The 14,244-nt window shown below is 34.7% G+C and overlaps 1 protein-coding gene across 1 annotated transcript in view; it reads right to left on the reverse strand.

Moving 5' to 3' along the window:
• Positions 1-14,244, reverse strand: part of ERGIC2 (ERGIC and golgi 2) — a 45,011-nt gene that overhangs the window by 8,553 nt on the left and 22,214 nt on the right. Inside the window, exons 7-10 of the mRNA XM_055572915.1 lie at positions 8,388-8,489; positions 7,211-7,306; positions 5,027-5,082; positions 4,098-4,196 (exon numbers count right to left, since the gene is read on the reverse strand). Of these exons, the coding sequence (XP_055428890.1) occupies positions 4,098-4,196; positions 5,027-5,082; positions 7,211-7,306; positions 8,388-8,489 (353 nt within the window). The remainder of the gene's footprint in view (positions 1-4,097; positions 4,197-5,026; positions 5,083-7,210; positions 7,307-8,387; positions 8,490-14,244) is intronic.

Raw genomic sequence — 14,244 nt, forward strand, 5'->3', positions numbered from 1 at the left:
CTCAAGAGCCTTCTCCAACACCATACTTCAAAAGCATCAATTCTTTGGCACTCAGCTTTCTTCACAGTCCAACTCTCACATCCATACATGACCACTGGAAAAACCATAGCCTTGACTAGATGGACTTTGTTGGCAAAGTCATGTCTCTGCTTTTCAATATGCTATCTAAGTTGGTCATAACTTTTCTTCCAAGGAGTAAGCAACTTTTAATTTCATGGCTGCAGTCACCATCTGCAGTGATTTTGGAGACCCCAAAAATAAAGTCTGACACTGTTTCCACTGTTTCCCCATCTATTTCCCATAAAGTGATGGGACCAGATGCCATGATCTTCGTTTGCTGAATGTTGAGCTTTAAGCCAACTTTTTCACTCTCCACTTTCACTTTCATCAAGAGGCTTTTTAGTTCCTGTTCACTTTCTGCCATAAGGGTGGTGTCATCTGCATATCTGAGGTTACTGATATTTCTCCCGGCAATCTTGATTCCAGCTTGTGCTTCTTTCCAGCCCAGCATTTCTTATGATGTACTCTGCATAGAAGTTAAATAAGCAGGGTGACAATATACAGCCTTGACGTACTCCTTTTCCTATTTGGAACCAGTCTGTTGTTCCAAGTCCAGTTCTAACTGTTGCTTCCTGACCTGCATATAGGTTTCTCAAGAGGCAGGTCAGGTGGTCTGGTATTCCCATGCCTTTCAGAATTGTCCACAGTTTATTGTGATCCACACAGTCAAAGGCTTTGGCATAGTCAATAAAGCAGAAATAGATGTAACACATATCTATTAGAAGATGTCAAAAAAAAATAGATGAGCTAGTGACCTTGTTAGATAGCCTTTACAGTCATTAGCATCCTTTTATAAAATATGGAAAATAAAAAGTTCTTTATAGTACAGAAACTAATAAAAATAAAGTTATAATACTATATAACCACCATGAGATACATTTTCGGTTTCTACTAATATCTTAAGATAAAAAAATAAACCAAAATTGAATTAGCCATTGGATAAATAAGCCAAACTGGAGTAGAAAATGGCAACCCACGTCAATATTTTTGCCGGGAAAGCTTCATGGACAGAGGAGCCTGGTGGGCTAGTCCATGGGGTCACAAAGAGTCCAACATGACTGTGAGTAAGCATGTACCACTCAGGCAAATGAATCAAAATGTAGTATTTGGAGAAATACAAAGAATCAATACGATAGCAGGAAAAAAAAGAAGCTACTCAAATGATGGCCTGGGGTCACTATGTAATTAAAGGGATTATACAGTCATTAAGCTTTTCTAGGTTTAATATGTCAGAAAAAGCATATATTACTAACTATTGATTTTAAACAATTCACATAATAAAAAGCCATGTTAATTCTCTAGGTCTTACACTCTAGAAAATTTACAACTAGATATGCTGCTGCTGCTAAATCACTTCAGTTGTGTCCGACTCTGTGCGACCCCATAGACGGCAGCCCACCACGCTCCACCATCCCTGGGATTCTCCAGGCAAGAACACGGGAGTGAGTTGCCATTTCCTTCTCCAATGCATGAAAGTGAAAAGTGAAAGTGAAGTTGTTCAGTCATGTCCGACTCTTCGTGACCCCATGGACTGCAGCCTACCAGGCTCCTCCGTCCCTGGGATTTTCCAGGCAAGAGTACTGGAGAGGGTTGCCACTGCCTTCTCCAGAACTAGATATACCTATCTATAATTTCAGCTAGGTAAGTGATAGGGCCTCATTATGTTTGTGACATATTTCACGTCATATGGTAATAACTGTCTATAAAAATCACCCCCCAAAGTTCCTTTGAATCCCTTTCAGTCCATTCCCTTCATATCTGGCCTAGGCCAACCACTAACCTACCTTCTATTGTTACACACTAGTTTTGCCTATTCCAGAATTTCATATGAATGGAAGTATATGTATGTACTTTGGCGTGTCTTGCTTCTTTTGTTCAGCATTAATAAATTTTTATTTCCATCAATTCAATTTTTTAGTCTCTTATCTCAGCATAATTCAGAGTAAAAGAGGGAAAGGTAAAACTATAGATAGAAGGGAGAAGTAAGAGTAATGGTCTGTTTGACAATAACCTTAGATAAGTTTCTGACAAAATAAACCAAAAGACTGTTTCAACCTCACCATTTATTTCACCTAATGTTTGTACCACTATCACCTTCAAAAACACGAACAGTTTTTGACCAGTTCTTCTATTATCCATTTCAATTTAAATCCTAAATATTATCACAGATAATATTAGAGCAAGAGGGTGTCAACTTTGTCCACCGCCAATAACTGGCTTGTTAGCTGAGCTTTCATCCTTTGAGTCGTTCTTTGATATGAAGTGAACTGCTCAATCTGTGCTTATTTTTTTAGATGTTTTATAACTCTATTTATGATAAAAATAGCAACGTGAAAATGATAGGTGTTCAAGTGTTAAGTATTTATGAAAAAAGATGAAATTGAGAGTGGTAAGGTTACAACCAATGCTGTACACATGTGTGGGAAAATTAAGACTCGTAGGAAAAAAGGAGAGACAAACGAAATCTCCTACCATGAGGAGTGAAGTACCAGTGCAATGAATAATAACCCATGAGGGTCAAAGAAACACCAGAGCTTTTTAAGCTACAGACTGTTTGTCTAATATACAAGATTGCTAGATAACTTAATGACCAGGCAAGGCAGAAAATGCTGTTGCGTTAGATTTTGTTGCAAGATTTGCTGTCCAAATCGGCACAGCATTAAAGATGTCACTGCTAAGTAATCCCTTGAAAACTCCTACATCAGAGGGGGCAGTTACCTGAACCCACCGGATCTGTGATGCTGAATTTTTTTTTTCTTTTTTGAAAGAGAGGCCCAATAGAATATATATTAGGCAGGAGAAGAGCATACTTGCTTTAAAGATTTGAAAACCTGCTGACATTCATCTCATGGCATTTTACAAAATAACTCTCAACACCTTAGTCTCCCTGAATTTAGGAACAAGTGAACTTCACGAGTCTTTTGAAAATTAATCTGTTCATATTTAAATCTGCTTCTTTATAAAAATTTATAGTTCATTTTAGGATCCTGAAACAAAGTATTAACCAACATGTTTCAAATGAGCACCTCAGGTAATATTTAATGTATTTCGGTGTGGAATGAACATATACTTAACATGAGGTTACAGAGAACAAAGCTTATAAGTCTCAGAATGTTTCTACTCACATGTTTCAAGTTTCCTTAAGTGAAACATTCCCAAACAGAAACATAAAATACTCATGAATGTGAATATTCTAAATAAAACATCTTTAATGTATCTGATTACAACACTGTGCTAACAGAGTAAAATACTGTACATTAATAAATCTATTTGAATTAAAAAAAATAAAATCCTTAATTAATTTTGCAGAGGCTAGACTTCTTTTACAAAATGAAAGCATAGGAAGCTTTAGAAGTCCTCAAGGTAAGTCACACAATATGAGTATTTAAGAAGAAAAGCAACCAAAAATCTTCAGGAAATATGAGAACTGATAACTTGCTACAAAACTTAAGAAAATAATCTATTTATATTTGGTTAAGCTGAAATTTTAAATGGAACAGATGGTTAAAACAAACAGTTATAAAAGATATCTGTACTAATTCTGTATTAACAACAAACCATTCTAGAAAAACTCTAGGTTTCTGATGTTTGTAAACTTCTCCAGAGAGGTTTCTGATATGGTAAGCATAGCATGCATTTTAGAACTCTGAATCTATAAAAACAAAGAAATTCTTCTTATAATATTCAAATTTTCTTTTATTCTTTCTTTGTTTAATATGGAAAAGCAGTTATACCCTCTTACACTAACCTTTCATACATTTGGAGAGCTTTTAAATTCTACTCCTTGTTCTGCTTACTTGTGACTAATTCCTTATTCTGTTTCACGGTACATTTTTTAACATTCAAATTCATCCACTACTAGGACATTCTCTCCACAAAACATTGTCACTTAATGATTATCAACCATTTAAACCACTTAAAAGATTTGTTTATCTGTTACAAGGGGGTTAGGAAAAGAATTAATTAAAATGTTTTATCAAAGTTACAAGAACAATTTGCCTACATGCAAATTCCAACAGTAATTTTTAAATACTTACGATCTAATGCAATTTTTTCAGTTCCATCTAAAGGATTAATAATTCCAGGAACAAGTTCTCCAAAAGACAAATGATCTATTCTGTGAGAAAAGTTGTAAGCTAAGAAGCAAAAAAATAAAACTATTAAGTAGAGACATTAAATTATTTAAAACTACATGTTACAGACTAGTTCACATTCTTATCTATTCTCAAATGAAAGTATCTAAAATCTGGTGGTATGATAATACTGTATTTAAAACCACATTATTTTGAGAAAAATGTATATGAATACATAGGAATGCTATATCACAAATTTCATAATTATATACAAATTAACATCTAAGAAATAATCCAACATCTAATTCTGATAACCAAAAATAATTCTTTTCTAGTCCAAATCATTATATAGAAACAGGACTGTGTTGTTAGAAGAACTGGGGTGATGTCCATGAAACTGATCAGATATATTTTTAATACACATCACTGCTAAATGTGACCAAATTTATTTTTTATGGAATTTATTACTTGTTTTTATTCTCCAGCAGAGACTTTAAAAACTAAATTTTATGATAACCATTACATGAAAACTAACTTGAATACTTTATATCCATGTGTAAATATCCCTATTTAAATTTACATACGGAAACTTCAAATATATTCTCTTCATTATTGTAAAAATTAACAGAAATGTGTACTAAGTGATAAAAAGGACACTAAGGCTCTTCCCCTAACCTCAGCAACTTCTGAGCTATGACTAAATAGAATTATAGGTAGCTTAAAGACAAGAGAAAATGGATTAGTCATTAAGTTCGATCATTTATTTTCTCCTGTAGATATCTTCTTTCAGAGCAGCCCACTTTCAAAGCCCCACCTTGTACCTGCACTAAAAATTTAAAAACAAACTTTTCCCAAGGATATCTTCCCAGAAAGAAATTTCAGAAACTGCTTACAGTCATGGTTGACAAGTGCTGCCAAGTGTGCATGACCTCGGGGATGTGGAATTGCCCTGAAAGGAGGGAAAAAAGATTAAAGTAATAACATTTAAATACATAATGAATTAAAATCAGAAAGCAGGTCTTTCCTAAACTATATGATTTTCTTAGAATTAAATAACATAACATACTTGACCTATGATTTAAGTAGTTCAATCTATTTATCTCGATGCCATAAACTGGGGGTTAGCAAACATTTTCTGTAAAGTTGTTGTTATTGTTTTAGTTGCTAAGTCATGTCCAACTCTTCTGTGACCCCATGGACTGCAGCCTGCCAGATTTCTCTGCCCATGGGATTTTCCAGGCAGAAATATTGGAGTGGGTTGCTATTTCCTTCTCCAGGGGATCTTCCTGACCCAGAGACTGAACCCATGTCTCTTGCACTGGCAGGTGGATTCATCACCACTGAGCCACCTGAAAAGACCTAGACAGTAAATATTTTAGGTTTGTGGGTCAAGATGCAAAACTGAAAATATCATGTAGTTACATAACAAGAGAGAAAACAAATTTTCACAAATGTACTAATAAACTTCAAATTATAATAGTAGTAACTGAGTACTTTTATGGAATCTAGGTTGTTGGTTTTTGGTTTTTGTTTTTTTTTGAGAATCCAGGTATTTTTTCTGGGAGAGAACAATTTGCTTAATTGGGCTTCAGAGTTGGCATTCCTTATTTTCAAAATCCCAGATATGATATGGATAGGATACAAACCAAATGATTTTCTGTTTTACCTCTCTTACTGAACGTGTGAATTATCACACAGAAAGATGTGTGATGAAATTAAGAATGTTCTTAATGAAATTAAGAACAAAGGGCAAAATATAGAGGTTCCAAATATATTTGTCAGTTTCCCTCTTTCAGTTAATTTTGGAATAGGATATTGTTTGTATCCAGAGATGCAATAAACTCTTCTAAATTTCTTTGAGCCAACAATTATCTGTTGGACTACGTGATACGAAGAAGTTCTAAGGTTTCCATCTACAGGTTGGGGATGGGGAGAATAGCTCCTGGCGACAGTAACAAAACATGAATGTTAAGAGGAGTGGGATAACAAAAACAAAGCAATGCTCAACCTGATCACTGTAAACACGGAAACAAAGTCTAATGTTTTCTCTGTACATTAAAAAAAATCTCCATCCAGCCATGCTCTTTCCTGTTTTATGACCTTTCCTTCAGCCTAGATGCTATTCTCTCCTTTACATATAAAATGTTGAATCATCCATTAGTGTTCAAAGGTTTTCTTCAATAAAGCCTCCATTGATTTGGAGAGTAGACCAGCAACCTTGTTATACAGTTTTTTATCAGCCACAGTTTTCCTTTATAGCTACAATACAACTATAATTAAGTAATAATTAGTGTAATTCACTGTTTAAAGTTCAGATTCTCTCATAGAATGTCAGCATCATAAGGGCAAACCCTTTCTCTGGTTTTCACTGTTTAATCTATAGTATGTAGCATGGTACTTTGCCATGTAGCAAATACTCAAGAAATGCTTTTTACAATGAAGAACTGTTCAGCTCTGAAACTAGCTAGGAGGAGAGAAGGGAGGGAAAGAAGCAAAGAAAGAGGGAAGAGATAATCAGAGAATCTATTTATTCAGAAATTTACCAGGTGTTTACCATATGACAGTTTCTGTGCTGGGTTCTGTTCATAAAGGCAGGTGGTCTGAGATTTTTCTTTAACATTCACCTAATTTAACCTTATCCCAGACACATTTCTACCTACATCAAAATATTGTCTTGAATTAGGGATTCCATTTTGATGAGAATCACTGAAAGGAAAAACAAAAAACCTGATATCATCCAACAAAATGAACAAATTAACGAAATGTCTAAGTAAGAGGTTTGTGGCTACCAAAACTTGGCAAGCTGAAGGTTTTCATTCCCATTTACCTATATTTTCTATACTTTAATATATGAAAGATAACATGACTGGTATCCTTTTGTTTTAAAGTAGAAGTTTTTAAAGTCAGTAGTCTTCTCTATCCTGAGGCTGAAGGCCAAAACAATCTGAAGACATCAAAAATACACATTTGAAGAGTCCCTTAGTTGTTAGTTAGATATTATTCAATTAGCAAAGATCTGACTTTTAACCAAACTGTCAACTTGTCTAAAGTATTTTCAGCAAGTGAAAAGAACATACTTGCCCACAGTTATGTGAAAATTCCCTGCTACTTTATTGACATACAGATGACCACGAATTCTGCAAGCATCTGGAGGCTGTGATGAATCATCTTCCCTGTTACAAGATACATTACGATTACTTACAGCATAGTCAGTAGTTATCATTTACTGGTGAGGAAATTTTATAGAGGAAAAAAACTCCTAAAGATTGATTTTTACGTAATGCTCTACATGTCAAAAGCAGAATAGCAGTTTTTTGAAATCTAAACATTTATTTTTAAAAACTACAAAAATGAAAAAAATTATATATAAAAGTGAAAAGTAAATCAAAGTGTTAGTTGCTCAATTGTGTCTGGCTCTTTGCAACCCCACAGACTATAGCCCTCAGGCTCCTCTGTCCATGGGATTCGCCAAGAAAGAATACTGGAGTGGGTTGCCATTTCATTCTCCAAGGGATCTTCCCAACCCAGGGATTGAACCCAGGTCTCTTACACTGCAAGTAGATATTACTATCTTAGCCACCAGGAAAGCCCAACTATAGAATATATATTTACACAAACCTAAAATTTCATAGTTATTCAAATTTAATCAGAGCACTAAATCTAATGAGAGAAGAAAAATGAAAAGTAAAGAATTATTAGTCCAACAAAGACACTTTCATCATTTGTTTCTGGTACTTTTGGCGATAGGAAGGGATGGGAAAAAGAATGAGGTAAGGGAAGGGAATGACACTTAACTTCATATATATAAGAACATTTTCTTCCAAAACAAACGTAAAACCTCTATATAGTTTTAAATTTAAATAATCATTTTTATGACAATAGCATTTCCAAATATCAGCTCTTCTAATCCATAAAAGAGACAAAAAGTAACATAAAAACATGAAATTCCTAACCAAAGTTTATACATCACCATAATGGTAAATACAATTAATTTGTTCTTAAAACTTAGTACAATTTTATATGAAGGTATACCATACACACATAAAAGAGAAAAATTAAATAAAAATATTATTATTTATGATAATCCTGATCAATATCACTGGCCATAAATTCAAGAGTTAAAAAAGCATCTTCATCATACAGAATGATTATATTTTCTCTAAGAACTAGGAGATTCAGAGAACTAAACCATTACTAAATCACGTCACAGTAAATCCTTAGTAAATAGTCTCACAGTTAAAATACACATCTCACCTTGGTGGAAGTGCTGTTGATGCACTTTTAAAAACACTTTTAAATACCACATCTTGAAGTGAATGTTCTTCTTGCAGTCTACTCTGAAATAGCTGTAGCATCCTAAATACAAAACAAACAAGCAACAGTTTAAAAATACAATAAGACACAAAGAGAAAGTCAACAGTATTTGAAAAATAACAATGGCTAGTTGACTTAGCTAAGTCATATATTTATTATTAAAGAAACTTATTCTAAAATAAAATTCCAAGTATTCTTTGGTCATTTCCTGGAAAGTAGGAAAAGAGAGGTAGTGTGGCTACAGGTCTAAAAGCTGGGGTCCCTAATCCTATCTATTTCTACAAATAATGAGCGTGTGGATCCTGTTTATATGTCCATCACAGGTGGAATGAGAGCCACCGAGAAAGACTTTCTGTTCATCTGAATATCTAAATTCATTCTTCATGCACGTATGCAGCAATCACAAAATTATTAGCTTTTGTCAGATACTGAATAAAGTGTTATAGATAAAAAGAACAGGACAAATACAGGGTCAAATAACAGATTTGAGGGCTTCATTTGTGGCTCAGATGGTACAGAATCTGCCAGCAATGCAGGAGACAAAGGTTTGATACCTGGGTCGGGAAGATTCCCTGGAGAAGGGCATGGCAACCCACTCCAGTATTCTTGCCTGGAGAATCCCATGGACTGAGGAGCCTGGTGGGCTACAGCCCATGGGGTCACAAAGAGTCGGACACAAATGAGCAACTAACAGTGGAAGTGACAAACAGATTCAAGAGATTAGATCTGATAGGCAGAGTGCCTGAAGAACTCTGGATAGAGAACATTGTACAGGAGATGGTGATCAAAACCATCCCCAAGAAAAAGAAATGCAAAAGGGCAAAATGGTTGTCTGATGAGGCCTTACAAATAGCTGAGCAAAGGAGAAGCAAAAGGCAAAAAGAGAAAAGAAAACATATATCCATCTGAATGCAGAGTTCCAAAGAACAGCAAGGAGAGATAGGAAAGCTTTCCTAAGTGATCAATGCAAAGAAATAGAGGAAAACAATAGAATGGGAAAGACTGGAGATCTCTTCAAGATAATTAGAGATACCAAGGGAACATTTCATGCAAAGATGAGCACAATAAAGGGCAGAAATCTAACAGAGGCAGAAGATATTAAGAAGAGGTGGCAAGAACACAAAGAACTATACAAAAAACATCTTCATGACCCAGAAAACCATGATGGTGTGATCATTCACCTAGAGCCAGACATCCTGGAATGCAAAGGCAAGTGGGCCTTAGAAAGCATCACTACAAACAAAGCTAGTGGAGGTGATGGAATTCCAGTTGAGCTATTTCAAATTCTAAAAGATGATGCTGTGAAAGTGTTTCACTCAATATGCAAACAAATTTGGAAAACTCAGAAATGGCCACAGGACTGAAAAGGTCAGTTTTCATTCCAATCCAAAGAAAGGTAATGCAAAAGAATGTTTAAACTACCGCACAATTGCACTCATGTCACATGCTAGTAAAGTAATGCTCAAATTTCTCCAAGTTCAGTCTCAATAGTACATGTACTGAGAACTTTCAGATGTTCAAGTTTAGAAAAGGCAGAGCAACCAGAGATCAAATTGCCAACATGCACTGGACCATAGAAAAAGCAAGAGAATTTCAGAAGAACATCTGCTTCTGCTTTATTGACTATGCTAAAGCCTTTGACTGTGAATCACAACAAACTGTGGAAAATTCTTCAAGAGATGGGAATAACAGACCACCTGACCTGCCACCTGAGAAATCTGTATGCAGGTCAAGAAGCAATACAATAGTTAGAACTGGACATGGAACAACGGACTGGTTCAAATTTGGGGAAGGAATACGTCACGGCTGTATACTGTCACCTTGCTTATTTAACTTACATGCAGAGCACATCATGCAAAATTCTGGGCTGGATGAAGCCCAAGCTAGAATCAAGATTCCTGGGAGAAATATCAATAACCTCAGATATGCAGATGAAACCATGCTTGTGGCAGAAAGCAAAGTGGAACTGAAGAGCCTCTTGATGAAAGTGAAAGAGGAGAGTGAAAAAGTTGGCTTAAAATTCAACATTCAGAAAACTAAGATCATGGCATCCAGTCCCATCACTTCATGGCAAATAGATGGTAAAACAATGGAAAAAGTGACAGACTTTCTTTCCTTGGGCTCCAAAATCACTGCAGATGATGACTCCAACCATGAAATTAGAAGACGCTTCCTCCTTGGAAGAAAAGCTATGACCTACCTAGACAGCATATTGAAAAACAGAGACATTACTTTACTGACAAACATCTGTTTATTCCAAGCTATGGTTTTTCCAGCAGTCATGTATGGATGTGAAAGTTGGAGTATAAAGAAAGCTGAGCATCAAAGAATTGATGCTTTTGAACTGTGGTGTTGGAGAAGACTCTTGAGAGTCCCTTGGACTGCCAGGAGATCGCACTAGTCAATCTTAAAGGAATTCAGTCCTAATATTCATTGGAAGGACTGATGCTGAAGCTGAAGCTCCAATACTTTGGCCACCTGTTGCGAAGAACTGACTGACTGGAAAGACCATGATTGTGGGAAAGACTGAAGGCAGGAGAAGGGGGACAAGTTTGGATGGCATCACTGACTCAAAGGACATGAATCTGAGCAAGCTCCAGGAGTTGGTGATAGACAGGGAAGCAGCCTGGCATGCTTCAGTCGTGGGCCGCAAAGAGTCAGACACAAGTGAGCAACTGAACTAAAAAGTGGAGATGACTGGGGTATAAATCTACAACATGAGCTTCCAATTCTCAGTACAAATTAGGCCACAGTGAAATTTAACATCATCTAGTATCTGCCTTTCCCGAAGTAACCTGAACTTTATTCTATGACATGACCATTCTAAACAAAAGATTATATTCTACCTATAATTTTTAAAAAAAGTATCAGCATATAAGATATAGGATCATAGAGAGCTTAGTATACATTTGAGAACTCATGCTTAGATTTTCTTTTTAAATATACTTAGCCAAAATAAAACAGAGTTGCTTGAAGACATCTTTTTAAACTAAATTCATGAAATTACTTATTCTGAACAACAAGACCAAGAATAAAAGTATTACTTCTATTTCTACCATTTTTAACAATAACTTTGTATCTTTAGATATAATCCTATTTCACCTACTTTAACTCTATACCTTTATATAACTAACATCCAAAGTCATCTATATTAGAACTCAAACTCAGCTAGTACAGAATTTATAACCCAGAGGGGAAGGAAGGATGAACAGACAAAACAGGATTTTCAGGGCAGCAAAAATACATATACTATAATGGTGGGTATATGTCATTAGGTATCTGTTAAAACTCAGAATGTACATCTTTAAGACTCTAAGAACTCTAATGTAAACTTCAGACTCTGGGCAATAAGGATGTATTCATATTGGTGCATAAACTGGAAGAAATGTACCACTCTGGTGCAGGACACTGATAATGGTGGAGGCCATGCATATGAAGGGACAGGGGATATTTGGGAACTCTATAGTTTTCACTCAAATTTGGTGTGAAACTAAAAATACTCACAAAAAGTTTTTAAATATATATAAACATATATAATTTTGAAAAATTATAAACAAACACTTGAAGAAGCAAATATAAATCAGAATATACTTTACATACTATCATGATATAATAATAAACATTTTCTAGAAGGGCAAGTGAGAGATAAAGATAAAATACATATGCATCACCCACTGAAGACATTGGTAAAAATAGGCCTAGTTAAAATAAAAGGTCATTTTCACACTGTAAAATCAGTAGAAATAAATAGCTGTAATCAGGAAGGCTATGTACAGAGTTTGAGATTTACTACTTCAGGAAAAAAATTAGTTGGGATCCTAAATATTTAAGAAAGCAGAACAAATGAAAGAAAACTTAAATATATTTTAGCAAATTCTGTAGGAAAAGAACATTTTGGTATGCACATTATTAAGGTTGTTAGGCCTTAGGCATCTGTAGTCCATTCACAAATATTTGTTTGGAAGCAGAACACAATAATTTAGGAAGCTTCAAGAGGTCAGATTTCATCTTCAGATATATGTATGTACAGACTCAAAAACTTTATATCTGATGCTAGCAGAAATTGAAACCTTCATATTTTTGCATGTCATATATTTCCAGAGTTCAAATTTTAGTGCTTGGGCAGTGGGAAAAGAGCTTGATGACAACAAACCATGTGTGTGTGTGTGTGTGTGTGTGTGTGTGTGTGAGCCTCAAATAGGCCAGTAAAAACCCGAGCTAATATTCCATAGATGAAGGGATATGAAAAAGTGCACTATGATGGAAAAGAGAAAACTGCACGCTGGAACATATTTATAATTTTAACAGTAAAAACACAGTGTTGTCTCTCACTTATTACTAGTTTTGAACACTGAATAAAATTCCACATGAAAGCAGACTTATAACTTTTAACATTTCTAGAATAAAGTAATACATTTCATTCCTGGACAGCTCTCTACTAAAAGGTCTAGAAGCCCAGAGACACCAAAACATTAAGTTATTTTGTTCAACTACATTTGTTTCAACTATATGCCAAAGATACTAACAAGAACAACAAAACCCACTTGTCACCTTTGGTGATTAGAGTCTTTATTTCGAAAGTTGGCTGTAAAAGGGGAAGAATCTGTTATCTTTCTTTTCCTATGTAGAGTGTATATCATGATGAAGGTTTCTCTTTATAGAAACATTTTCAGTTAAAAAATGAAAACTACTGGTAGGTTTAGAATATGACCATTTTGTAACCTCTAACAACATGTGTGGATCTGGACTATGATTATTACAGGCTGCTCACTTCTCAAAGGGACAGATCAAGAGACATTACGTGTTTTTTGATGGAAGGCCACTGCATCACCCATAATGTATTCTTGGCACAAAATCAAATGTGAATCTGACCAAACCTCTAGAACTACTAATTTACAAGAAACACACAGTCCTGAGGAGCTTGTATAGTAATAACCTAGGAATACAATCAGCAAAACCCAAACTGTGTAACTTCTACAGGACAAATGATTCAATTTCCTAAACAAAAAAACTGCAAAAGGGAAGAAGATATGGTGGGAGAATCTGTCCATTAAAAAAATGGAAGCATCATTAACCAATCCAATGATGCAGTTTGGATCCTGAGTCAAAAAAATGATGTAAAATTTAAAGGACAATTGGGGGAAGTCTGGATACTGAATCATAATATGATGATATAAAACATTTATTGTTAGTTTGTTAAGGTGCAATAATGGTATTATAATTTAATTCTTTTTTACTTTACATCAGAAGTTGATATACAATGTTATGTTAGTTCCAGGTGTACAGTAAAGTGATTTAGTTATACGTAAAAAAAAAAAAAAAAATTTTAAATCTCTCCAAACGATGAAAGTAGAAATTAAAAGAAAAAGGCATTTGAAATGAACCAATACTTAGGGACTAGAAAGAAAGAAAAGGATGAGTAAAAAAATTTATTTCTTAATAATCTTAAATTAGTTAATACCTTTTTAAACACAAGACACAGCCTAGAAACCAAAAAGAAAGGACAGAGATGGGATGCAGTAACCATTTACCATAAAAAAGTAATTTCTTTAATATACAAAGAACTCTTAACAGTAGTAAGAAGAAACCCAATGACCAAGCAAAATTGGCATATGGCATGAACAAGGAGTTTCATACAAAAATACAAACAGGAAAAAAAAAATTCAAAGATATTCAGCTTATTTATAAAGAAATGCTAATTTAAAAGTGCATTATCAGTTTTCACCCATCAAAATGGCAAACATCTTTTTTAAAACGTCTGATTATACCCACTGTCGGTGAAGTTAAAGAAACAAGT

This window comes from Bubalus kerabau, chromosome 1, assembly GCF_029407905.1.
Source record: "Bubalus kerabau isolate K-KA32 ecotype Philippines breed swamp buffalo chromosome 1, PCC_UOA_SB_1v2, whole genome shotgun sequence".
In the NCBI taxonomy this organism is placed as follows: Eukaryota; Metazoa; Chordata; class Mammalia; order Artiodactyla; family Bovidae; genus Bubalus; species Bubalus kerabau.